Source organism: Coturnix japonica, chromosome 1, assembly GCF_001577835.2.
Source record: "Coturnix japonica isolate 7356 chromosome 1, Coturnix japonica 2.1, whole genome shotgun sequence".
Taxonomy (NCBI): domain Eukaryota; kingdom Metazoa; phylum Chordata; class Aves; order Galliformes; family Phasianidae; genus Coturnix; species Coturnix japonica.
In genome coordinates, this window is record NC_029516.1 from 93,489,065 (window position 1) to 93,516,059 (window position 26,995).

General features: G+C 35.8%; 1 protein-coding gene across 1 annotated transcript; it reads right to left on the reverse strand.

Moving 5' to 3' along the window:
• On the reverse strand, nt 1-26,933 carry LTN1 (listerin E3 ubiquitin protein ligase 1). Its single transcript, XM_015880904.1, has 30 exons — nt 26,685-26,933; nt 24,658-24,861; nt 24,229-24,327; nt 23,234-23,464; nt 22,310-22,362; nt 21,773-21,953; nt 21,214-21,387; nt 20,244-20,434; nt 18,892-19,036; nt 17,799-18,587; nt 17,249-17,290; nt 16,333-16,525; nt 14,585-14,824; nt 14,157-14,310; nt 13,765-13,915; nt 12,895-13,096; nt 11,850-12,009; nt 11,469-11,573; nt 11,054-11,196; nt 9,991-10,126; nt 8,967-9,111; nt 8,168-8,381; nt 7,670-7,907; nt 6,766-6,840; nt 5,663-5,849; nt 4,993-5,164; nt 3,331-3,551; nt 2,630-2,824; nt 1,846-2,013; nt 1-1,101 (listed from the first exon to the last, which is right to left on the reverse strand). Exons 1-30 carry the CDS (start codon nt 26,724-26,726, stop codon nt 1,039-1,041), a joined length of 5,313 nt encoding a protein of 1,770 aa, XP_015736390.1. The 5' UTR covers nt 26,727-26,933; the 3' UTR covers nt 1-1,038.
• Between the last annotated feature and the right edge of the window lie 62 nt (nt 26,934-26,995).

Genomic DNA, 26,995 nt, shown 5'->3' on the forward strand with positions numbered 1-26,995 from the left:
TTCATTCATTCCTCTCCTTTTATTGAGTTTTCCAAGGAATCTGCCATGGAACAACACCATCCAAGTTGGAGTATAATTGTATGCTACTGCTATTAAAAAAAAAACAACAACATGAAAAAGGACTAATGGAATGAAGATGATGTTAAATTCTGACACATCTATCAGGTTCATTTAGAGCCCTTACTATTATGGGACACTGGAATTACACGGTAAATTCAGTCATAGTTTATGCCTCAGCTAACGAAGACATTAACTGAAATAATGACAGTACAAGAACTGATTGGTGCGCATGTCTTCTTAAAAGCCAATCTGCAATAAATGGGCAGTGTTTCTCATTGTCATGCAGGAATGATAGTGCTGTCTCAACTGCCTTCAACTTCAGGGTTTTCAGGTGCTGGGTGGCTGAGGGTTTTTCAGAAAATAACATAATTAAAGGTGAAAACTCAATTAATAAATGTTAATTTAAAGCATGCCATGTTTAAATTTTACACTTTAACAGAAAGTTATTGCCGTAAATCCATGCCTCGCTGTTTAACTGCAGCATTTTATTTATTTATTTATTTTTATCTCCCCCATAAGAGGAACTATTGTGAACCCACATATACTGTAATAAAAAAAAAAAATCAAGTCTTTATGCCACCGATGTTAAATTCACCTGTTAAATTAATAGGCATGATTTGGCCCCAAACGCATGCCACCGTGACACTGAAAACAAGAGTTTTTAATCAACTATGCTGTGGCTTAAACACCACTTTTCAGACGTAACTCTACATCGCTTAGGAATTTGTAACATATCTTCATACCTTAAAAATATACAAATTAAAATAAATTATTCTTATATATTTCTCTATATCAAAGAAGCCTCTTCAAACTTTTACAAAAAAACAGTCCAGAGGTAAATATGTGTCATATCCCAACAGTCAAGATTTTTAAGTAATAGACATTATTATCCAAGTAGTTTGCTTCTTTCAACACACGGTTTATTGCCTCTTCTTCACGTATTACTTAGCTCACAGAAAGAAGGCAGACCATTTTACTTCAGAAAAATGTCTCTCGACAGAGCGGGCAGGTGGATTTGTTGCTGGATGTGAACCATTTGTACTGAAAATGAAATAGGGCAGATTAATATATGAACGTGAGCTAAGTATCAAGAGCATTGTTTTGTCACTTGTAATAAGTATTACGCTAGTGATGAAGTTAACTACCAAAACATTCAACACAAAAAACAGTTAAAAAGCCCTTTCCCCTTACATATATACATGTGTGTGCGTATAGATATACATTTGAATGTGTGTGCATATACATACACTGCTTGTGCAGAAGTTTTATCCTAAAGATGAACAAAAAGCAAACACACACACAAAGCAAATCCTGCCCAGTCTAACTTTAGCCAGAAGTTGTGTTTTCAAAGCACCAGGATTTCCTCTCTTGCATGGCAATACATGTGTCAACATGCTCCAACACACTCAGTAACCCATACAAAAATGCCTAAGACACTATGGATATAGTTAATTATCCAGATTAGCAGATCAGATGAAGAGCATGCTGTATAAATTAAAATTAACATTTTCTTTTCATTTATTCAAGCTAGTGAACATCATGATGCTCTTGCTACACCCAAGCCAGATATAATGACTTGCATTTTAGTGAACACTAAAACTCTTCAGAGTAGAATTCTTCCCTCATTGTATCTTAGCATAGAATTCATGCCAATTAGTTTGAATTCACTTAATCCCAAATACTCCAGCAACACAGTGGAGAATTGATGGCACTGCAGTAGAACTACCTTCTCAGACTATTCAAGGATACTTTACCTGTTCAGAAGGATTTAGGATAGGTACTTACCAAGCAAGCTGAATGAAACTTTTTCTTGCATGTCCTGCAAGCTTTTTTGGGCAGAGAATAGTTGGAACCATGAATGACTGAAAAACAGATCATGCAATCTTCGATGCCCTCGAAACGTTTATCCACATTATTTTTCCACAGAGATAAGCCTTCCATAATGCTTCCATTCTAACAGAAGAAAAATAGTTATTACTATTACAGAATTCCTCCAGAATACTCTTACTGTTATACTTAAGTACATAAAGGAAATTAAACCTGAAGTCTCCAAAATCAAGTTATTGGCAACGCGCAGTTAAGTAATTTACAAAACCAACATATGAACTACAGGTAGTTGTTTAATCTTTAAAACTGCAAGCAATCCTCACCAAAAAAAAAGAACAAAAAACAAACAAAAAACCTGCACTTTGGATTGCAGAGCCTTAATTCACTGTTTTCTCTTTGTTCTAAACTTGAATGATGCAACTTCAGCAATGACCAATCTCAGGTATACATGTATATTTTTCTAACTACAGTTGAGATGGCGTTGCCACATGCTGTGAATACTGGCCCATGCCTTATGAGACATTATAATTCTCAATTTTGGCTGTGGAATATTCAGGACTAACTTACACAGATAATTTTACCTCCCTCTTCATTTTAACATCTGGAAAAAAGCAGATGGTAAGAGTAACCAAATCTATAAAGAAGCTTAAGATCTGAAGAGATGCATTACATGAATCTAAATAGTGTATAACTAGGAATATTATCGTATGCTTTCAAAACTAGAGGCTTTCTCTAAACTCACCTGATGTGTCAGATACGTGCTTAACTGCAACATCCAGTTGCGCCATTGCTGAACAGCCACACCAACTCTCTTTCCACTCTCAACTGTTATAGACCCAAGTGGGTAATTTGATGGAAGCTGTATTATTAGTTCAATAAATATATCATCAACTGAATAAGTAGCAATGACTTCCCGTGCAGCAGACCGAGCTTTTACCTGTGAAAAAAATGCAAATATTAAAATACATAAAATATAATAACAAATATATCTACAATCAGAGACGCACGTCCTTCTGTGGCCTTTCTAAAATATAAGACCTGTAAGCATGACAAACATAAAATAATTTTCTTAGACTAGAAAAACATTTTCTCAAAAGAGAAAATATTTACTTGTATCTTGGCAATCTAAGAAATTAACAGCCATTTTTTAATCTAATGGCCGACTATACTTTTAATAAACCAAAAAGTAATATGCTGATAACAAAATCTTCTACTTACCTCTTCTACTTTACCAACAGTCATAAAACCCATTCTTTCTGAACTCATTCAAAACAGAATGCTCATAGACACTTATTATATCAACAGCAAGCTAAATTATGTTCTCATCAGCCATGTAGAATATTAAAACACAATTGTGTAAGATACTGTAGTAGTTAAGAAACAGAATTTCATTCATGTTCTACTAAAAGTAAAATAAAAAAAGGAACAAGAAGTCTTACTAACCGTCATGCCATTAAATAGCTGTGTGCTGGTCTGAACAGAAGATATTTCCTGTGAAGAAAGCACGCCGCTGACATACTTGCTTGTAAATTTATCCACAACATTGAAAACACGTTTCTCACAGCTATTCCACCAAAGCCTAACCATGGCTGGCAAGTCTTTCAGTGTTATATGATACACAGAACAAGCCAAATGCGGGATCTGGGATGACAAGGATCCTGTCCCTATGAGAGAAAATAAAGGATGTTAAAATACTTGAACGTATTATTCACAAATGCTGGTTCTTCTACATGTGGAAACTGAAATTCTGTTTAGTTCTCTATTTCTTACTATTACTGTTTGTTTGAATACACCTTTCTCAATCTGTCTTGTTTCTTTGTTTCTTGGAGTAACACTTAATGGCTAGAAAAGCATCTTCTGATTTTAGAGGATGAACACTAGGCAGAAGACCTATAAATCAAAAATAATTTTAGATTCTGGAAATTACAAACTGCTCACTTTGGAGTGATGTTTGGAGTACCCTGGAAGTTTGGCAGTGCTATACAGAAGTGTACAAAACAGATGATCCAGCACTTGACCTAGAAGCTGGCAACCCTGCCTGTGGCAGGGGGACTGGGACTTGATGATACTTGAGGTCCCTCCCAACCCAAGTCATGCTATGATTCTGTGATGAGGGAAATCTTTCTCTCAAAACATTGTGTTGTTAATTCCCTGGACTACCCTATTTCTGCCTTTCTGTCATCACGATAAACAGCTTTGCAACATACAGTGATGTTCAAGCACAAGACTAAGAAATTATATCTCAGTATCTTTGTAGGAACATCAATAGATGTATCAATAACATCTATACAGGAACACTGAAAAAAACATTTTTAATGAAGCAGCTTTCAAAACCGTTTCTCTCTTGTGTCAGGGCAAGTTTAGGTTGGATATTAGGAAACACTTCTTTACAGAAAGGGTAGTTAAACACTGGAATAGGCTCCCCAGGGAGGTGGTTGAATTGCCATCCCTGGATGTGTTTAAGAGCCATTTGGATGTGGTGCTCAGGGATATGATTTGACAGAGGGTTGTTAGAGTTAGGGTGCTATGGTTAGGCTGTGGTTGGACTTGATGATCTTCAAGAACTCTTCCAACCTGGGTAATTCTATGATTCCATGTTTCTTAGCTAGAAAAACTGGCAACGTACTATAACTGATCAACCAAGAGTCTTCTCAACACAGTGGTAAAAGCAACACGGACAACTTTTATGTTTCAAAAACTTAAAATATTTTAAAATAAATATTAAAATACATGTTTGATTTTGTTTTTAACATAGTCACATAGAGGGGGAAAAAAAAAAAATCAATTTAGCATGAAAAAAATATAGAAACAATGGATAAATTCCAGATCACATATCTTCATGTTCCAGAATCTTTGCATACATAGAGAAAAAAAAATACATCGCTACTAAATAGCATTTCCCGGTTTTGTTTCAATTTTTTTTCTGCTATGTATTTCAACTTCCCTTGAGCGTCAAATGGGAAGTTACTGGGGAAAAAAAATAAATACACATTTCTGTTCATGTACGCATGTATATCTATTTTATAGGCAAAATCTTTTTTTTTTTTCCCTCCTTTTCAAAGCCTGAAAATCATCAAAACTCTCACAAATATAATTTTTACTAACCTTTGACATCTAAATGAAGCTCTTCAGTAAAGAAGGTTTTAGTATCTTTATTTGGAACTTCTGAAGTCAGCCCAGAAAAGACAGGGTTTTCAGGCATAAGCCTGAACAAGTGATAAAGCAGTTTGTTCAAGCTTTTTGTTCTTCGAAGGTATTGGGAATAGAGAACTCGCAGCTGATGATGTTTGCACAAAGAAACAAACAACAACAATAAGATAAACAACAAAATCAAAAATAGGAATAAAACGCTTACTCTGCAAGTAATACGAATATGTTTCTACATGGAGGAAAAGCCATTCTGATATTCAGGATGAGTATTTAGAAGAGTAATTTAGTTCTTAGTAACATTTTTAGTTACTTGAAGATCATAAAATGTCACAAGCTTGTTTAAAGCCAGAAAAAAAAACCCAAAAAACAACCAAACCTATATCAATGAATTTTAAAATTTATTACTCTAACATTGCCATCCCCAACAGACATCTAGACCTACTAATGCTTTTGGAACAGAATCCCACTAAGTCCAAAGGAAGTAGGACAACATACAATTAAGAGACCAAATAAAATCTCAATACCCAAATCAAGTAAGCACACTTAAAAAAAAAAAAAAAACAAAAACAAAAACAAAAAAAAAAAAAAAAAAAAAAAACTGAAATGAAAGAAACTGAGCATATACCTGAGAAGAAGCTGCTTTGAAGAAAGTTAACGTCAACTTCCAAGTGAGAAGATATCCTAGAACAAGGCAGAACTCATCGCTCAGGGGTTGAATAACTGCAAACTCCCCAACTGGAATGCATTCTAGGATGTTTTCTAGCAAGAGTTCTTGAGTGGCAAGGACAGACATAAGAGCTGCTGGAGGTGATCTATGGAAAAAACATTATCTGGCATAGTAAACTGAAAACTTCAGCAGAGTGTTATCTTAATTTATTTTCACGACCTTCCTAGCATCCTTTAAATAAAGCAACGTATGTAGAACACATAAGGGGTCTTTCATTACAAGAAAACTCATTTTCAAATTCACATACCACTGCTACATCTTAGTAGTTCTTTCTCCTGTAAGTAATAGTTAGTCCCTCACCATCTCAGAAGAAGGATATAAACTGACTGCTTTCCACATTCTGAAAGGATGAATTTGGTTTATGGCTGAGCTGACTTAAACTCCATCATGGAATGCTTAAATATTTTTCTTTACTCAAGTCACACCAACAATGGAGCAACTAATGTGATGGGTGTGGGTTTTGACAATGGATTAAAGCACCTTTTGCAGCTCAGTTCTAAAACATGTTATTAATCATTGCACTGTGGTAAATAATATCAATTACCCTATTCCATATTTGAATTGTTGACTTCTTCAGATTCAATCTATATAAAACATCTCCAATTTTGGACATCTTTAATTTGTTACGTGGATAAATCTATCTAAAAGGAATAACTACGGAATTTGAAGCTACTAGTACAGCTAGAAATATTCTCAATACAACAATCAAGTTTAAACATCTCTTGAGATTATACAATAGAACATATATGGTCCATTTACTTTAGTAACAGGATCCAGAAAGCAATTATAAATATTGCTTCCAGTTTTAGTAAAAATATAGATGTAATCAACTATATTGTAGATTTTCAATATTTATACCCCATATTGTCATAAGCATGTCATTTTTTCCATTTTAACAGCTTCTGAAAGGCAACTATAGTGCTGCAGTTCTCAACTCTTTAACAAATAACAACAGTGAAAACAGTATTAAAAAGAAAAAAACACGAAGAAAAAACACATACAATGCTAATTCCTCCTCTTCATCACCATAGGACTTGAGATCTTCATCATCAAATTTAGGCAATTCAGGCATTAACCTATAGAAAAATGGAAAAGAAATCAGATTTAATTTCAGTTATTTTTAACATATTCAATGCATAGCTTTTTAATTATCAAAGTCAATACTATTGACAATGAGTAAAAATCAAGCAATTTCTTTTTAATAACATCATAAAATCTTTAAGTCATGTCATCCAGCGTTGGTTCCTGAATGTCAATAGCTAAAGGGCACGTAAGCCTTACTAAAAGAAACATCTCCATCTCGGAACAAAGCTCTTACAACTTAATGTCTTGGAATAATGGCCTCCAGTTGTTTTGCTGTCTGTATTTTGAACAGTCAAAGGCACATAGCAATCTTTAAATTCTACATTCACTCACTCTTTTTGTATTAGAGATATCAAAGAAAGTTCACAAGAACACAACATAACACATTTTTCTTTACTTTCTTCATTTTCTTATCTAAATTAGTGAAAATAAGAAGGTCAGACTATTTAATGATACTGTGGTATCCAAATCAAACCTGGAATGCTTCAGTTTACATTTTGGAATTTTAAGAGTACTGAAGCAAGTGCTAAAAATAAATAACTTTACAGTTGCAACAATACATATTTAACCATAGCGTAGAAAATAACATTTATTTTCATGTAATGCAGTAAAACTTCTTTGTATCTATTTAGTTTACTTTGACAATTAAGCTTAGCATTTGTGGCTTACATCACATGTCTACAAGTTGTCAGTTAAGCATTTTTTGTCCCCATAGTGGCATATCAATTTGCTAAACATTTAAGTACTCGTTCCAGATCATATTTTAAATATAAATAAACAAGGGAGAAGGAAGTAAAGAGAGTGAGACTTTTGTTGACTTACTTGTACAACATGTGGTAGACTGAAACCTGTACAGATCTAGCCCGGAAAAGCAGCAACGGAGATAATGTATTTAACAGAGTCTGTAGGTTATCTGGAAGATTGGTTTTCTGGCCTGCAACAAACTTTGCTGGTAGTTTATGGTTTAATAACTGGTCCTTCGAGATGTAAGTTAGAGCTTCACCCAAAGACGTTACTACAGAGTTCTGAAAAGAGCCTTCAGCTGCAGTTTTTGTTTCTCCTGTATAAAAAGGAGACAGGTAAGCTGCAATGCACGGTGTATGGATACTATGATAAACAAGCATAACTAGAAACAACTCAGACTGCATTTATAAGAATCTACCCTAAAATCAACACAATACAACTACTTTACTAACTAGCATACATTGAAAAATACAATTTTACTTCTATAAACGTGATACTATTTAAGAATATGTTCTACTTCAGAATAGCCTGATTATGTACTACCACCGGCTTCCTTTCCAGTTACCATATACTCACCTGTGACTTTCACAAACAGAGGTAACAGCAAATTGTGAATTCCTTCAGAAAAGAATTCTTTCCACTCACTGACCAAGTTCACTGGAAGGTTTTCAGTAGTCTTAGGAGCTGCGGGTTCAAAGTAAGCACTGAGGGCAGATGCCAGGTCACAGCTGACACACGCAAAAATTTGCACAAGTGGGACATGGTAGAGTGAATGGTTTTCTGATGTTGTCTAGGAAGAAAAGAAAATAATAAGAGGAAGATTTCATAATAATAACATTTGGTTTAAAGTTGTTGTCTTACATTCCTTCCCTATAGCCCGAAGTACTATTTCACAGAAGACTCAATTGCAAAGACTATATTAAAACTATTTTAAAAGCTTGAAAATGTAATCTGTATTTTAATAAGACATGCTGAAATGAAATTCTAAGTCTCACCAAAGTTTATAATTCCAGACTGCTTCTCTTACATGGCGTTCTTTATAATTATAGTCTAAAACTGCCACCAAGTGGGCTCAAAAAGAAATGCATACATCTGTAGCTTTTACACTGTACTTGTGCAGCCAAGTGAGCCAAAGATGCAATGTGAAACCATCTTACTTTTCCAAACATTACACTGTACCTACACCATGCCTACATTTCCAAATGGCAGGAAAGAAAACGTATAAGAATGTAGCTGTTTCCCAGTCTAATTTTGAAATTCCTCCTTCCTTGCTCCCCATCTCCTGCCTAAATTAACCTATTATGTTCCAAGAGCATTAAAAAGATTACATTATAAATGACGATGTAATGGTTAGTAATAGACTCTTTCATATTACCTCCAACCAAGCCAGCATGGAGCACATGATAAAGTCCCATTCATTATCAGCCAAAGGAGTTGTGGAATACTTCAGCAATAAGGGAAAGTAGCGCATCATCTCTATATTGAAACCAAGCAACTGAGCACTTGTTTCTTTCAGATTGCTGAAATAAAAATACAACTAAAGCTTACATACTGTCATGTTGTTACTGCAAGTATTAAGTTTCACTGCCTTTGCTTCTCTACACAGGACACATTAGGGCAGAGAACCTCATACAAAACTATGTGCTTTAAACACTTGGTCTTTCAAAACAAGAATCCTACATTAACTTCAAAAAAGTCAGTCAATAGGTACAAAACAGAACAGAAGTACTTGCTCATTTGTATGTTCTTTTAACAGATTCCTGTAACTGTAAGCAACAAAATGTAGCAATTTCAACAAAAATCAGTGCAAGAAAAATAGCTTTCTTTTGTAATTAATAACTTACTTAAAATATAAGCCCTCAATAGTCCCAGTGTTGTAAATTATTTACAAAAGGTGTTGCCTGGATTAATCTCACTACTCAAACAAATACTGGTACATTTTAACTCTCTGTTGGAAGTTTAGCTCTCCAAATTTCAGTGTCAGGTCCAGAAAACTTTGATACCAAACTTAAGTGTCTTTCTCCTATCTTAAGCAATCACAGTTTTGAACTGAACATTCAGCTACACCTACAAAACTGGTCAGTCCTGTATGCTATGGAAACAACCTAAAAATGCTCCTAATTTTCCAGCTTAGTTTAAAGAATTACTGTCAGGTTGACTTTCTTACATATGCTTACCTTCAGGTAATTCCCTTCTGTATGACTTATTAGATACTTACGCAAAGCTATCTAAAACTGCAAGATGCAGTTCAACAAAAACTTAAAAATATAGTACTAAAATGGTGGATGATGGCTTTATTATTTTCTTGGTTCTGTTTGAGTTCACAACTACCCTGTATTTTTAAACTCTTTAGAAACTGGGGAAAAGAAACAATGAAATTATCTCAAAGTTGCACCCACCAGCTAAAGAGGAAGCTGTCCTCATTATCATTTTTCCAAGACATTATGATTTTTAGTACTCCAGGTAAGAGGTGATCGCAACCAAAACTTTTGTCATTCAAGCAGGAATTCAAAATGGAGAGGCAACCAAAAGCTCCTACAACAGAATAAAAATGTTATCTCTCAGGAGGCATTAATTATCAAAGAAGGACAAACATTAGAAAGTGCATTGATTGGACACTTAATATCATAACAGAGTTTGGACAGCAGCTAAGCTATTTTCTTTTAACACTTAATCTGTAGATGCCATTATTAAATTACAAGTACTACAACTAACCTAAATGCTCAAACCAAGAACCAAAAAACTCCTGTAAGATTCACAACAAACTAATCCTGAAGAACAAGCATTATAGGAATGGTAACAGTAGAAGCATTCTCTTCAATTGCTGCATGAAACTTACACTGAAGATTTCCATACTTCAAGGACATTCATTTGAATGAGCTTATCTAAAAACATCTGAGGACAATCATTTTTTTCTACAGGACATTCAAAGCAATTATAACACATCTTAATCACCACGTTAAGTAATTTCTCAAAAGCTGTTAGAGATGCATGTACAGCAGTTCTTATTCAGCACATGACGCAGCATTCACTATATGAATTACTCAAAAAACTATATATGAGCTTCAAAGGATTTCTCACTGAAACCAGTAACAACGCTACCAGTAAACAAGAGAAGTATTTTGCATGCTATGTAAAGCCTAAACCATGAAATGAAAACTCCAATGTTTGCAAAAGTGTCCAAATCAGATAGAGCAAGCAAGAAGGCTGTATCAAAATTCTTTTCTCTGATACTGTTAATCTTTAATTTCTAATTTTGGACCACACATGTATTGCTGTACTTCCTTAAAAAGACAGAAAACCACAAGGCCCAACAGTATAGAAGAAATAAGCAAACTGCAGACACACTAATTTCTAGTAAAATCGATATGACTATAGTTAATTCATACAAAAGCAAATATTATTATAAAATAATGTTCTTCAATTATAGTGAAGTGCGCTGAGGTAGAAAACCATACTGACCATCAGTACTGGAGAGTTCTGTCTGTGTACATGTCATAAGTTTGGCCACGCAGTGAAAAACAAGTTCTCTCTTTTCTTCCTCAATTAAAAAGGGTGATAGGCACTGAAGTGTATGCAATCTGCCCTCTGTTAATGGCAGAAACCTATTCAAACAAGCAGAACATCAAAAATAAACTCAATACTTTAACTAGTAAACAAATGATAACTGATTCGTATTGATATAGATGCCACTTAATATCCTGGAATGTAACTAATACCACACACTACATACAATGTCTCATTTTTACACATCACATACATATACGACCAAATGTTCAGTCTTCAGATGCTGATCATCAGAATTACTATCATTTAACATCAATATTTGCAATGCAGATTTTGCTTAAGAGATTAAAGGCAACAGTATTTAAGATACCCTTCGCTTGTCTTAAAAAGCTTTTTCATCTCACAGGATACAGTGTTTTCTCCACGAATCACTTTGGCCAAGGTTAAGGACCAGAGTCTTCCATGTTCCTCTGATCTTCAAAAGAAGGAAACAGACCCTGGTTAAAATATACTACACATAAACAGTTTGCAACACAAGCATGTAAATGAAATATGAATCACAGAATCACAGAGTTGTTGGGGTTGGAAAGGGCCTCTAGAGATCATTGAGTCCAACCCCTGTGAGTGAATATACAGAAGGAAATACTACAGCATTTAAAAGAATTGCTTAACAGTTAATTCTCTACACACTGCAAAGTATAAAGACAGAGCTAAGGGCTGTACTGTGATTGAGGTTTTTCTTCTTACATACCTATCAAATATTGTTTGCTGAAGGTTAGCTGTATTACTGAGAGCACTGAACTTCTCAAATGTGATATGCATTTCTTCTAACATATGAAGATATTCCAGGAGCAGAAAAGGAGGATTCTCCAGTTCTTCAATCCACTTTAATGAATACAACAGTTCTGCAACTAATTAAACAACAAAAGCAACTGCTGAATATATTCAGTAGATAAGTAAGAAATCTGTTTTTTGTTATTGCTGTTGGATTGTTTTAATATTTTTGTAATGCATTACGATAACAGTGTTTATACACAATCTCAGACCCTTCAGAGCACAAACTGCGTTATCTGCCATTACATCATAAAACACAAAAGAAGAAAAAGCAAGAATAAACTATACCACAGATGTACAGGAAGTTTTAAATGAAATCAAGCACAACAAGAACTTTACATCCTCTCCATAACTTTTTTTTTTTTAATATACATTTCTTGCAGACAAGGCAATCAAGATCTAAATCTAGACCCCAAACAAAAATACAACTAAATAGATAGCTAGCATGTGGTTTGTTGTTGTTATTTTCTTAAATTGGCTTATAACAACCTACACTGAACAATTACACTTTTCTTCTGATCTTACATTTTTTTAAAGCAAAGGAAATGAAATTTCATCAAGCAGAATTCAGAAACACTAAAGGCTTTTATTTGATGGCATGGATACACTGACTGTTGCCCACTCATTCCAATGCACCATACGTGCTTTGGCAAGAAATAACTTTGAGATTCACTGTAAATCCAATCTTCTCTAAAATTCAAGTTCTGTTGAGATAGCATGTTTATGAAGCAAAAGGTCCTGAAAGCGTAAGTACACACTCATACTTTTAAAGGAAACCTAACACAAGCATATGTATATGCATGTGTACATGTGTGTATATATTTATACACACACACATATATGTTTACATGTTTCTGATACTCATATGCCAAACTTTAATTATTCAATTCTAAATCAACCTGAATTGACAATTAGAACTACTACAAAGTCAAATTCCTTTAAGTTTTACCACTGTAACTTACTTATATTGTCAATTTTCTTTCTTTCAGCATCCTCATTTCCCTTCACCATATCATTTTCCAGTACAAGTAGCACCATTTTACTTAATAAGGCTGAAGTACACAGATGTCCTGGAAGCTTAGTTGTGCCACATAGCTTAACACATGATCCCAGATGTTCACAATTCATACTTAGCCTTCCTTCCAAAAGAGGTTTGTGCATCCACTATAATACATGCATAAAAAAAGTTTATGAACAAATGATTGAGATCTTAATGATACACAGAAGATGAATGTTTAATGTTAAAAATTCACAACAATTAAAAAATAACCATGGAAGATAAAAATTTACACCAAGAGCATAATACTGAGGATCACCCTCTCAGGTATATAAGAAATAAATCCACAGCAGTTCCTTGAGACTGCAGTATTGCATCAGAGATAAACACAACTTTAGAACACTATACAGCTTACAAAAAATAGTAGGGTTACTAAAGAGTTGGACAGAAAATTATTTCTCTCTCTCAATCTAGTCATACCAGCATTTTGTTTACGATCAGCACATCAAGTTACCCTGCAGAAATTAGTGTCTCACAAGAAATAATCTTATAGTTTACTTATAGAATATCTTCAGAAGATATATTCTGTCAGACAAAATTTCAAAGTTGGAAAGTAATTTGCCAATGTATCACGATGAAAAGTATTTTGTAGATGTTGCTTGCCTCCAGCAGTACTGATGGGGCCATAAGCATACAGATTTTGTCCTACAGAAGGAATAGAGGCCAAAAAGAACTACAGAACACGTGCTGATATATATAATCATACCAGAAGTGTCATGCAATTGGAGACAGGCAAGGTTAAGTACAGTGTGAAAGTCAATTATCATTTTCATACCTCAGCAGAAAGTGACTCACGCAGTGTCTCCCATTCTGTTCTATTGGGCATAACGTGCTCAACATAAGACCCCACCAGACATCCAGACTGTCTGTCAGCTTCCAGAAGTGTAGACAATAAATCACTGACTGCAGAGATCAAAACCTGAAGGCTGAGAAAAATAAAGAAATGCTATCAACAAGTTTGGCACTATATACTGCAAAATCTTTAAATAACAGACAATACTATTTACGTGCAATGTTTTAATTAAGTTTTTAAGCCATAGTTCCCACCTCTGACAGGCTTAAAAAACTCTAAGTAATGCAGATGCCAAGTAAATATGGAATTACATAGGTTTGGTTTTTTTTGGGGGGAACAACATGCTATGATGTAGACATGCACATCACAATTACCTTTTGACATCCAAAGAGGAAGACTGAATCTGATTCTTGATCCACAGTGCAGATTTATGCAAAAAGGTGCTCTGATTCTGCATACTCCGAAGATGGCGGACAAGTGAATTTACACCAGATATCCATGTGTGCTTTAACTTGCATACAAGCAAATCTATTTTAAAAATTATAAAAAGTTGCATCTTAAAGCAATGATCACATGGCTAATGGTGCTAGAGCAAGTAGAGAATTCTACATTAATACACATGATCACTGTCATGGGCAAATATGTAAACTTCTAGCTGTGGAACAATTTTAAATTAACTCATACACAAGTAATATTTTATCTGAGGTTAAGAGTGTGTTTTTTCCACCCTTGTGGCTGATAATCCATCTCACAACAATAGAAAGCCAGACATGGTCCGAAATAATTTTTTTTTTCAGATCACCTGTTAAATGTGTAGCATCCTGCCTCTGAGCGCACAGTTGGAAAATGGTAAGCAGCAAGTCTTCTGAGGATGGCATTAGTAAACATCCTTTAACTGAACTGAAAAAGCTTGAGGCTACGTCACAGATAAAAGACACTGATGGTTCGGTATTTCCAGCTTCTGAAAGATCCTTAGCTTTAGACAGAGCTCCTTGAAGTTTATCAATAATCCTTTCAACATAAGTTTCACCAATCAAAGATTCTATTAGGAATAGGAAAAGAACAATGAACTTTGATAACTTGACAAACGACATCTCAAAGACATGATATCAACATGCACCTACATGCTTTTTATTTAATAATATGGCATGCAAAAATCAAGTGCAAAGCAGTTTCAGTCTTATGCATAGCTAAATTCTCATCCTTATTCAATAACCATATTGGATCATGTAGCCAAGTATCCATATAGTCAAATATCCTTTCTCTATCTAAACCAGCTTAGATAAAAGACATATGATCAGAGCAAACGCAAGGTGATACTTTAACTCTTCCCTGTCTTCCTAATTTCTGGCAACTCATTGAGAGCTAGAGATTCCACCCGGACGTTGGATATAATTAACCCAGCCAAATCTATCTTCTATGAATGCCAGGTCCTTTCTGGCTGAATCTATGTAGGCTACTTCCATTTATACTCAAACTCCACAGCATAGTGTTGCACTGAGTTCCAATAATTATTAGCTGTATGAAGCAGCATACATATGTCTTTCCTCAGGCTTTAAACGCAGAAACAACAGGTTCTTCTCTTTTAAAAAATAATGAAAAGATCCTTTCCATTTGCATTTTTGATATGAATTATGGACTTTATGGCCCTTTATCAAAAACAAACCCCTTTGTAAGCTGAAGAGTTCTCATTTGCTTGATTCTAAACAGAAACCATCACTTTTGCCTAACAAATTCTTTGGATATTTTCTGATTTTATTGCAACTTTTAAAAGTAAAATAAATTAAATAATTAAAAAAAAAACAAAAAACATTTAAGTGACCAAAACCACAGACTAATCAAGATATTGACATCCTAGTGCTAACAATGACATTCATTGGTCCTCAGTTTTTCCTCAGAGCAGTTCCTACTTCCTGAATTTTAAGTTAATTGTGACTTTCTCTCTTCAATGAAGTTCTCCCTTTTTATATTCTACTTTTTATAAGTCACAAACATCAGGTTGTTGTTTTTTTGTTTTTTCATACTGCTACAAATCCCTGCATTTTAGCTTAGATTAATCTGAATAATTTATTAGAAATAATTACCACCCTTTCACAATTCATCCTTATTTCCTTTTAATTCCTATCACTTATTGACCCATGAAAAGCCTTTCCTTTTGCTTCATGATAGTTTACCTTGAGAAATTCAGAAGAGAGAACACATCAAAAATCTTTTTGAAAGTCATACACTCTACTTTATCAGTAAACCTGAAGGTTCTTGACTTTCATCCAACGCGCAGTAAAACAGGTCACACAGCACCCAACACTAAATGAATGCTTTGAGCTCACCAGTACCTTCAAGTTCTACAAGTAAAAAAACAGCCAGCTCACTGAGAAATCAGCCCTAGGACACCACTGAACCATAAGGAATCAAGTTAAAGTTTCTGTCTGGAGAGAGGCAGGAGTTCTCCTGATGCTCCTCTACACTTAAACTTCCAGAATTCTGGCAACAAAAACCAAGTTTAAGTGCAGTATTTCCAATTCACAAACTCCAAAGATGAAATATGTTTACCATTTTTAACGTGTTGAGACAACACCAAACTCAAGATGGTCCATTTTTCTGAAGAAGATGATTCTGGTGAGGTTGCTATTGGTTTTAAATCCAGGTGACACAGATCATCTGCCAGCATTACAAGTCTTTCCCCAAGCATATCTCCTTTCAGCCACTCAGAGATTAATGAAAGCTTTGCTGTGCTAGAACATGCCTGAATGACAAAAAGAAAATAATTGTAATTATCTTTTGAAGTTATTATCCTCTTTTATGTAGTATAAGATTAATATGCAGAAACCACAAATCAAACCTACACAAGCACAGAAGGAATCCTACTGTGTCAGAAACGAGTCCCTAAGTAAATATGTCTGTGATTGTCCCCCTAGTTTCCTTTTTGGCTAAAGACAAGACAGCAATTTACTGCTAGGGCAGGCTTCTACGTCAGAGTGAAGCAAGACACCTTCTAACATGCGTATTTTCAAAGTAAACATGAACTTTGTGGTAATAAACAGAGAAAGATAACACAAGCATTGGTGATTATCTGAAAATAATCAGTCTAACACCCAGCTCCGTTTTCTCTAGCTTTGAAGGGATGACTGGAAATGAATGAGCCCTCTGGCTCAAAGGGCAAGTTGATAAAAAAACAGAAGGGACAAAGATGCATGGAGGTTTTGTGTGCATGTGTGTGGGTATTTTTTTGTGGCTGTTGTCGTGGCTTTGTTCCTCTTCTCTGTTTTTTAAATTATAATTTCCAGGACTAGCCCTAGATTTAAATGGGGTTAAAACAAACACTTTGAAAGTACTGCTGCATCACTTTACCATTACTTTGGAAAACAAAGTAAGAAAAAGGGGTCTGACACATGTAAATCTCAAAGATAAAACCAAAGAAACAATAAAAACTAAGCAAAACAACAACAAAACAAGTCTAAAGAAGTACCTTCTGAATTATCTGGAGAAAAACAATCCATTTCAGATCCATCTAGAAGAAAAACAAAATTCCAGAAAATTCAACAGAAAGCATTTACTGAAATAGAAGTATTTGATATCTTTTTAACTGTTAGTTGCAAAATTTGATTTTCTGCAAGTGATAAAGACAAGTCGTTAAGTTTCAGTTAACAAAGTTATTTATCAGTTATTTTGCCTCCGAAGTCTCTCTCTAGTACCTAGACCAATAAAGGTCTGTATTTAAAAGGCCTCCCATGACTAAGCATAAAAGCACCCTGTATGAAGAAGAATAGAGAGCTTCTGATGTTACCTCTACTTATATATGTAAATATATATGTAAACAATTTAAAAAATATATTTAAATTAAAATATAACTCCAACACTGTAATGTCAACCTTTTCTAGCTCAACTTATATTCGGTTGAACAACTTCACGTACAACATAATTCATCCTACATCCCCAAAATGTAAAGATTAAACAGACACATTCAATAAAAAATAGTAATTTCAATAAAATCTAGTGAGAAAACACACAAAACATACCTTCGTTAAATCATCAAGAATGACTTTCCTTTCATCATTACCATTGCAACAGTTAAGCACACTGTACAAAATATCAACCAGAAAATGCATGTCTTTCCTCCAGTCTTCTTTAAGCCAAGTTATTAAATTCATATTCAGAAACTGTACAGATGGATTCTCATAATGAACTTTTATGTCTTCTTGGGATTCAGCAGGAGGACAACTTGTGTTGCTTCCCTGCTCTAAAAGTACTTGAAAAACTCTGTTTGAAGAGAAAGAGTTGAGGAGGGCAGAAAGGAATTTCAAATGCCGCTCTGACTTCTGTTCATTGACATACACAATACTCAGCTCAGCTAGTTTGCAGACTAGATTTTCTAGAGGTTCTTTCCGTAGAATTGAACTATGCTGTAGGTCAGCTTGTATTTCAGAGTCACTATTACTCCTCACTTCTGTGATCTTTCCATTCTCCGTGTTCCTTTCAGATTCATCCTCATCTGAAAATTTTACTTTTAGAGATTTTCTATTGCTCGGTTTTGTAGCAGTCTTTGGATTCTGAAGAACTTCCAGCATATCAGATATGGCAAACAAAGTCTTCTCATCGGCCTCCAATTTATCAACATGAAGCATACACATTTTTAAAAGACGGTCCCAAAAATTTGACAATAGTTTCTGGAAAACTTCATTTGTATTATCATCACTGGAAAGTTCAGCTTTAGCTTCCCATGAGCTCAGTGTTTCTGCTAGTTGATAAAATAGTGGTCCATTTTGTAACCTGGGCTCCTGAAGTACAGCATCAGTTAGAGGAATTAGCTATAAAAAATAAAAAATAAATAAAATAAATTGACCCAAGTAGAAAAGCTTTTTGTTGTTCCTAATACCAGGAAGTTCTATCATATTGAAAAACATTCAGGAAAACAAGACCAAAAACCTCAGAACTATTAAAGCTGAATTTAGAGCAAGGAAAATATTGAATGACTTTAGTAACATTACTTTTCTCCATAAAATCTAGGAAGACTTTCAATAGAGACATAAATCCTCACAGAAGTTGATGATTTTATTCAACTTTGAACTATTACGTGCACGTCAAATAACACAAGGTAGTTTTAACAAATACCTGGTCATATATGAGCATTTGATGCACTTGTCTTTGCTCATCTTCATCTATTTTCTGTAGTATGGCAAAGCGCAGACATTCCATAAAAGTAGATATAATAGCTGAACTTTCTGAAGGACTGTTTAGTGCTCGCTCATTTGACAACCTGTTGAAAGATAACATTGGGAGGTGGGAGTAGAAACAGTCAGTTGTCCAGGCTTCAGAGAAACCCACTGTTATACGTCAGCATAACCTTGATTATGTTGCATTTATCCAGACAAAACCCTTTTAGTTGTCAGATAGAAATGAATTCAAGAGGACACGTTTAAAGAGTCAAAACAATAAAACTAGGCATGTAATACAAATTACATTAAAATTTCTTTTTCATCGTTTCCGTATTAAATAGAAAGGAAAAAAAAAAAAAACAAACAACTATGTAAATTGAGAAAACCTATCCAATCAAGTATGCAGTTTACTGTTTCGGCTAGTTGTAAAAGCTAACCTGCAGCTTTCTGTACTCAATAAATAGGCTTAGGTGCTCATGAAATGTTTAGCTGTTTTACTTAGTAACATGGGTTTGAGGGGAAATACTGCTGGTTGGTTGATGGTTGGACTGGACAGTCTTGGAGGTCTCTTCCAACCTTGGTGATTCTATGATTTTACTGCTTTATTTTGCTAATGATCACCTCACCATCAATCAAGAACTCATTTTGGTTTAAGTAAGTTTGGTTTAAATAATTTTAGTCTTTAAGACACAGATATATGTATGTTTGAATATATAATTAATACATAATGTGTAAATTACATTTGACAGGAAGCTGGTTTTGACGTTTTAAAGGAAAAAATACAGAAGCAGTAAAAATCCTTTAAAATCAATATAATAAGAATTAAACTTCCTGTACACAGTAGCTTTCACAACCACAATGCTAACCCTCAATAATCTCTACAATAAAGCAAGACCTCCAGGGTGGCAAGAAGAACCTGATCTCTCCAGAGTAACTCAATTTGAAATTTATTTTTCCCATTTTTCCTTTCAAAACTTATCATGGAATAAACACAAAACTCTGACGAAGAAAGATAAGAATACTTTTGGTAAGGAATATGTAATAAAAATCCCGTAGGAGGTTCAACAGGACAGGAACAGCTGTGAAGGATTGACTTTAGCACTGGATATACAGAATGTTCAAATTTCAAATGTTATTTTCAGATACCATAGCAAAGAGGGTGTTTTTTTCCCCTCAAACTTAATGATATGCATATTTAAATATCCTCAAGCCAAGAGATACAGTTACTTATATTTAAATACTTAAAGATTAGTCCTTTTACTGAATATAAGAGACCAGTAACAAATAAATGCATTTTGTGGTTCATACCCTTGAATTATTGAGCTGAAAAAAGTTTTGAAATATTCCAGCTTTGGTTCTGTGATACCAGGAGGTACCTTGCTAATGAATGGCAAGATATTTGGGTATATAACCGTAGCTAGTCCTCGTCCACCTTCTCGAAGTACCGTCCACAGTTTTGGTAGAACTCCTTTTCTGGCATTTACATGACTCCAACAATCCTAGAGAAAGAAATATACTTAATGTAAATTTAAAGAGAATATGTTACTTTGGAGGAACTCTTCAGACATTTAATCTATATGACTAAGTTGCAGATGAAGCAATTTATTGGAAAATTTAAATTTATTTGCCCCTAATTTTAAAAATTCTTGTTTCAGATGTGAATTTTTACAAGTAATCGTGATAAAACTGCAGTTAAACACTTTTCTTTAATGATGCTGCACTTAAGAATCTTTCATAAAGAATATCAGCATAACTGTTTATTTAATTCTGCTCTTATCATTAAGAATAAACATTGATTTCGAAATCCTAACTTCAGAAGCAACAACAACTTCAGAACTTCCAGGAAAAATCTGATGATCACAATACCTCAGCACTTCCTTCTCATAACTTAAAAGATTTCCATCCTCTAATCTATCGTCATTCAAGATATCTACAACACAGCTGTTTAGCATATATCATGTATATGGGGAGCACTGCTTGTCCTACTGTTAACCTTCTTCAAACCAAGAAAAATGTTCTATCTACTTTTAATCCAACAGATTCAGGTTAATTTCATTAAACTTATAAAACTACCTATGCTGGATACAACAGATTTGAAAGTTACACTGACACACTAAAGAGAAAGAATGAGTGTGAATTATTGATAAGTTCATGTTATTAATTAAGAAGAAAACCCAGATAAGCTGCTCCTTTTTCTACACAAATAACTCTGGCACCTGATGAAAAACTGAATGTGGCATTCCAGTAAGACATTTGCACCTTAGGCTTATTATGTTACCTCAATAGTGGCAATAGCATGAAGGACAGCTTCCCAAAGAGCAGGGCACACCACTGCATCGCTGTCATCAATGCTGAGAAGAACAGCAGGACAAACTCTCGGCGCTTCAGCTTTCACCAGCTCAGGCAAGTATTGGCAAAAAGCAGAAGCCAGCTCAAAGAAAGCTGAACGAACCTGACAGAAGAACAAAATCATTAGGCAAATGACAATACATCATTGCTACACATAGTTTTATAACAACAAGGCGGGCTTCGTATTTTAGCACAACAGCAAAGGTTTAAATATTATGAAAATAAAATAACGTTTAAAATTTGTAAATAATTTGGTCCTTCATAACATGCACTCTACTAACATTACATTTCACTTTGAGTCCATCTCCTATTAGGCGAAATTTAGAGCAACGTTATCCATTTACAGTCTAAAAAGTCTAAGAACTGTTTCAAATATAATTCAACAAAATATGGAGTTCATTCTTGAAGGATAGAAGAAATTTGTACCTGCTTAGATCCAATGCATTATCTTGAATGAAAACTCACCAAAATAATTAAAATAAAGTTACCTGTGGTGTGCTGTGTTTACCATATTTCCAAAATTTGTTTTGAGACAGAAGCGACATTAATTTCTCCTCCAATGAATGCATCTCTTTCTTTGGCAGCATGCTAAGCAACTTTTTTAAGGCTAATAAGGAACAGGTCAAAATCCGGAAAAATTTGGCTTCTCTTTCTTCCTCTGGTACAGTTCTCAAAAAAAAAAAAAAAAAAAAAAAAAAAAAAAAAAAGAAAACAAAATTAAAGTGAACCCTAAATTAATCAACAGGATTTCCATATGCTCTAATGCTACCAAATTACTCTATAAAGTACTAGAGTCTCAAGTCATCCCATCTTCCACAGCTATTCATAAAAAGATATGAAACAGGAATTAGTATTTAAAGTAGGCAACTGATAATTATAAATGCTTTCACAAACCCCAAGGAAAAGTGCTGTGATCTAGACTCACATAACCATTCTCTCTATCGGAGCTAGATCCACTACCTCAGCAAGAAGAGTAAAACCCAACACAAACCAAGAGTTAAACTTAATAAAGTAGGTTAGCATACTGAGGATCACTGAGTGTGTCAGGGGTTTCTTTCAGAAGGTGATCTTGAAGAACCTAGGGAGAAAGAAAAAAACCCACAATATATCTATGCACATACACACGCGCAAGAATATAATCATAGAATCACAAGGTTGGAAAGGAGACCATCTAGTCCAATCGTCCTCCCATTACCATACCCACATACCACTAAACCATATCTCCTAGCTCCTTATAGAGACACAATAATACTATATATTATTCAGAAACAGCTCTACAGTAAAAGTTGAAAATCCCTAAACTGAGTTTCTTAAATGTATTATAGATACACTAGTGAGTAAGAACACAATTTTAATGATGCCTGTTAAACACAGTAGCTGTTGTTGAATCCAGACTTCATAATTCTGCAGTCATAAAGCTGCAGTCCTATGCTGACATGTTTCTGGCAAAAGAAAGATGATAAATTGAGGCAAAACAAAATGGTTAAGTTGGAGTAAGATGGGCCAGCAATGCAAACTTTATCTTCTTAAATTCAGTTTCACATATGAATAGCAGAGTAGTATTAACCTTGGTAGCAATACCACTAGTTGGAGCTTTCTGAAACAGTGCTTAGCATTCTTTAATCATCTACTATTGCAGCTAATCTGCATCATTCTAGCTGTCAGCAACATTATTCAATGACTGAGCATCATTACAGAGAAATGCATGCAGTAACATTCATTTCATTAATTCTTCTGGTTGCGTGGTTCCAGTCATTGCAACATGTCAAACAACATAAGAGGTACCTTTGTATCTGTCTTTTCTTCACATTAGTAAGAGCACAGTTTCAGGTGAAAAACAAATTTATCTTACTGAAATTTAACCATGAATAGCTGGAGACAGGAAGAGTTTTAAACTTTTAATAGAAGTTGACATATACACACAAAGCCTTAAAGAAATACCAACTCACGTTAAGAATTTCTTCTTTACAGAATGCTAAGGCTTCAGGTTGTTTGCTTGAAGGAAAAGCTTTTTCAAAAGCTTCTTTTGCAGCAGAAGCAGCAGGAGGGTAAGTGTCGCACTGTGCAATTAGCCAGTATCCCATGATACTTTTTAAGTAAGGTGCCAAGTGTTTCTTCACTTTAAGAATCAGTTGCTCAAAAGATTGCTGAGTTGCTTCTCGAACACGGCGATCGTGATCCTGTTGAAGCAAAAAAAGTATACTTTTGATGCCAAGCATTTCAAAGAAATTACACATACGCAGAGAAACAAAAGTAGCTCTCTCTCAGTTCAGCCATTTTTTGCAATGAATCGAGCTATGTAGATTTAAAAATGTTTAAATACCCCTAAATAAAGGAGACTGCTAACTTAACACCAACATACTCCTGATATAGTACACATCCAGAACCATTATCTTTCCCAGATATATATAACTACAGTCATCATTCCTATTTTATACAAGTGTTTAACAGAAATACGGGAGGAAAGAAAAACAGAAAGCCTTGAAAACATTATGAATTGAAACCACCATAAGCCTACACAAATGGCACACTTACTTGCAGTTTCTTTATACGAGTATGTTTATTTGTATATCAATTTACATCATGACTTTCTATGCCCTTGGCTTCTAAAAGAAATATCAAGAATTATTCTAATGGATTCTAATGATTTTCTCTGATCAATATCACGTTTTCAATAGCAGCCATTCCAGATGGAGGTATCATGATTAAAGAATGACAAGGTCCAAATGGCAGAAAGAGCCCAGACATCAACAGCTGAAGGTTCCCCCACTGCCAATATAGAATCATCTCACTAACAACGAATGCTACTTTCCCTCATTTTCTTTTTCCTGGAATAAGCCAACAATCTCAAAGACAGATATATCAATAAGACGGCATTAAGTGCTTTTCCAGGACATATTCAGGGAAATTTCCAAATTTCCAATGTATATTGTTTTGTACTTACTAGCGAGATCTTGCAATAAATTCTTGGCCAGTAAGGAAGAACACCTTTAACAACTTCTGCTTCTCTTTCTTTGCACATCGTACCAAACTCTTGCATAGCCTAAAAAAAAGACATCAACAGCAAGACTTAAGAACTGTCACATAGCCACAGTCTCCAGTTTATCAGCTTTTACTAGATACTGCAACTCTCTTCCTCAAATTAATTCCTGAGATTGAGCATCCATACAGTTAGTTTTATGAATGCTCTGTCAGCACTGCCTGACAGGCAGCCTTAGAAGTCTTCCAAAGTATCTTCTGTACTGCAGCTCTAATAAATATACTGGTATGACCATATGACCGGATAGCTTAATAGATTCCTCTCCCAACCTTCAGAAAACCAAGACCACTCTTCCAAATATGAATTTGTATTGGGGAGAAAGTATACACCTACTTTTAATTTTGTTATGATATCCCTTTTAGAGAGTTTTCTTAAGACCATTCGAAAATCAGCATCCACGAGGCTGTCTATTTCCTCTGCACCCTGAATTGCAGGAACATAACCGAGATCATTCTGCGATGTTCCAAAGCCGATAAACCCAGGCACTGTCCCGCGTTCCTTGGCAAGGAGCTCTGCAGCCCGGCCACTGCTAGAAGGCTAACAAAGGACAGAGACATCAGTCAGCTATATACATCAATCACTTATTTAATTTTGCATACATCAAGCATTCAAAATAATGATACTACTTATAATTAACCTTCTATTTAAAAGAAAGTCTAACATAGAGGGACATCCACACCTTAAACATTGAAATCTGACCTAGAAAATTATTTTCATCTTTATATTCAACATTCAATTTCCTTATTATGACTTTAATCCATGAACACTGACGGCATGTTTTTCCTAGTTCTTCTCACTTTATTGCCTATGAACCAGCACAGCTCCCATGGCAAGCTCAGTGTGCCTGGAGGAAAACTTAGCCACGCACCTAACAAGGAACCAGCAACAAAGTAAAGGGTCAAGAACAACTTAAAAGAATGAAGCAAAAGGATACACATGTAAGCCAATGTAACACTATCCCATCAGGCTGCAGAGAGTGGTTTGGAGTTGAGCATTTAATCTAACCAGCCCCAGTTAAGCCAGCATCTAGATCATGCTATGGCTTCATGTTTATCTCAGGTATGCTCTTTTGAAGAGACTGAAACTGAGGGATGCTTTAAAGTTATCTGTAATACTGTATCATGGAATCCAACAATAAAATAATTAAGGTTGGAAAAGACCACTAAGGTCATCCAGTCTAACCATCAGCCCACTCCCACTAACCACATCCTTCACATCCACGCAATTCTTGAACATCTCCAGGGACGGTGACTCCAGCAGCTGCCTGGGCAGCCAGTGTCAGTGCTTCACCACTCTTTCTGAAAAGAAATTGTTCCTAATATCCAACCTGAACCTCCCCAGAACAAATTGAGGTCATTACCTCTCATCCTATCACTATTACCTGAGAAAAGAGGCTGACCCCCACTACAACCTCCTTTCAGGCTGTGGTAGAGAGATGAGGCTGTTTCCTCAGTCTCTCCCCATTACACTTGTGCTCCAGATCCTTTACCAGCTTTGCTGTCCTTTACTGAACTCAAGGCAAAGTCCTCAACACCTTTCCTGTAGTGAGGGGTGCAAAATTGAACACAGTGCTCCAAGTGCAGTCTCACCAGTGCTGAGTACAATGGATGAACACCCCCCTGGTACTGCTGGCTGCACTATTACTGATGCAAAGCAGGATGCTGTTGGCTACCTGAGCACACTGCTGGCTGATGACCAATACCCCCACATTCTTTTCCTTCACACATCCTGCCAGCCACTCTGCCCCAAGCCTGCAGCACTGCATGAAGTTGTTGTGGCTAAAGCACAGGACCCAGCACTAAGTCTTGCTGAACCTCAAAGGGTTCCTTTCACCCCACTGGTCCAGCCTACCCAGATCCCTCAATAGCACCTTCCTACCCTAATATACACCAAATTTAATTCCTAATGATTGTTAACTTCGTTTTTGGGTAAGGACAACTTACTGAAGTTCACTCTACTTTCCTAATTCCCCTCAGGCACACGTGATACACAGACTCACTACCCAACCTTTCTAGAAACACAGTAAGACAATTTTCCTGCACGTGAAAACTCAGCAACAGGGACGTGCCTCTTTTTACCCCCTCAGAAGACGGCGAGCTGGGTCAGAAGTACATAAAAACACCCCCAATCTCGGTAAAGTTTCACCCGGGCGATTCAAACCCCAGTCCAGCAAAGAGCCGTCCCGCAGCCCCAGCTGCGGTGCCCACCGCCAGAGGCACGGCCCCTACGACGGCAACGGACGGTGAAGGGCGGCCTCAGTGGCCGAGACCACGAACAGCGAGGCCGAGCCCCGCCGCACACCCAGACTGAGCAAGACGACCCCACGAAGGGGGACAGGACGGGAACACCTCAGCACTCACCCTCACGTTGCCCTTGGTTCGCTGCTTGTTCTTGCCCCCCATGGCTGCGGCAGCAACACGGGCCGAGGAGCGGAGATTCCGGAAGGACGAGCGGGAGAGGCGGGGCCAGAGGAAGTCCCGCCTCCCTTAGGAGCCCTCTGCCCCCCACACACACTTCACCTCACGCCTGAACGAGGAAGGCGTTGGGGCCTTTACAAAGCCGCTGTGTTTTGTTTCAAATTAAAAGGATTTCACGATTTGCATACCCACAGCCGCGGAATTTTGTTTGTATCGAACAAAATCACTGCAAGCTATCGCTACAAAAGATGTCC

Coding starts and splice junctions, on each gene's coding strand:
- LTN1 (XM_015880904.1), bottom strand. CDS start 26,726: ATGGGGGGCAAGAACAAGCAGCGAACCAAGGGCAACGTGAGG. Junction 16,526..17,248: donor TTCTCCAGATAATTCAGAAG/GTACTTCTTTAG, acceptor TTTGTCATTCAG/GCATGTTCTAGCACAGCAAA. Junction 14,311..14,584: donor GGATGCTACACATTTAACAG/GTGATCTGAAAA, acceptor TTTTTAAAATAG/ATTTGCTTGTATGCAAGTTA.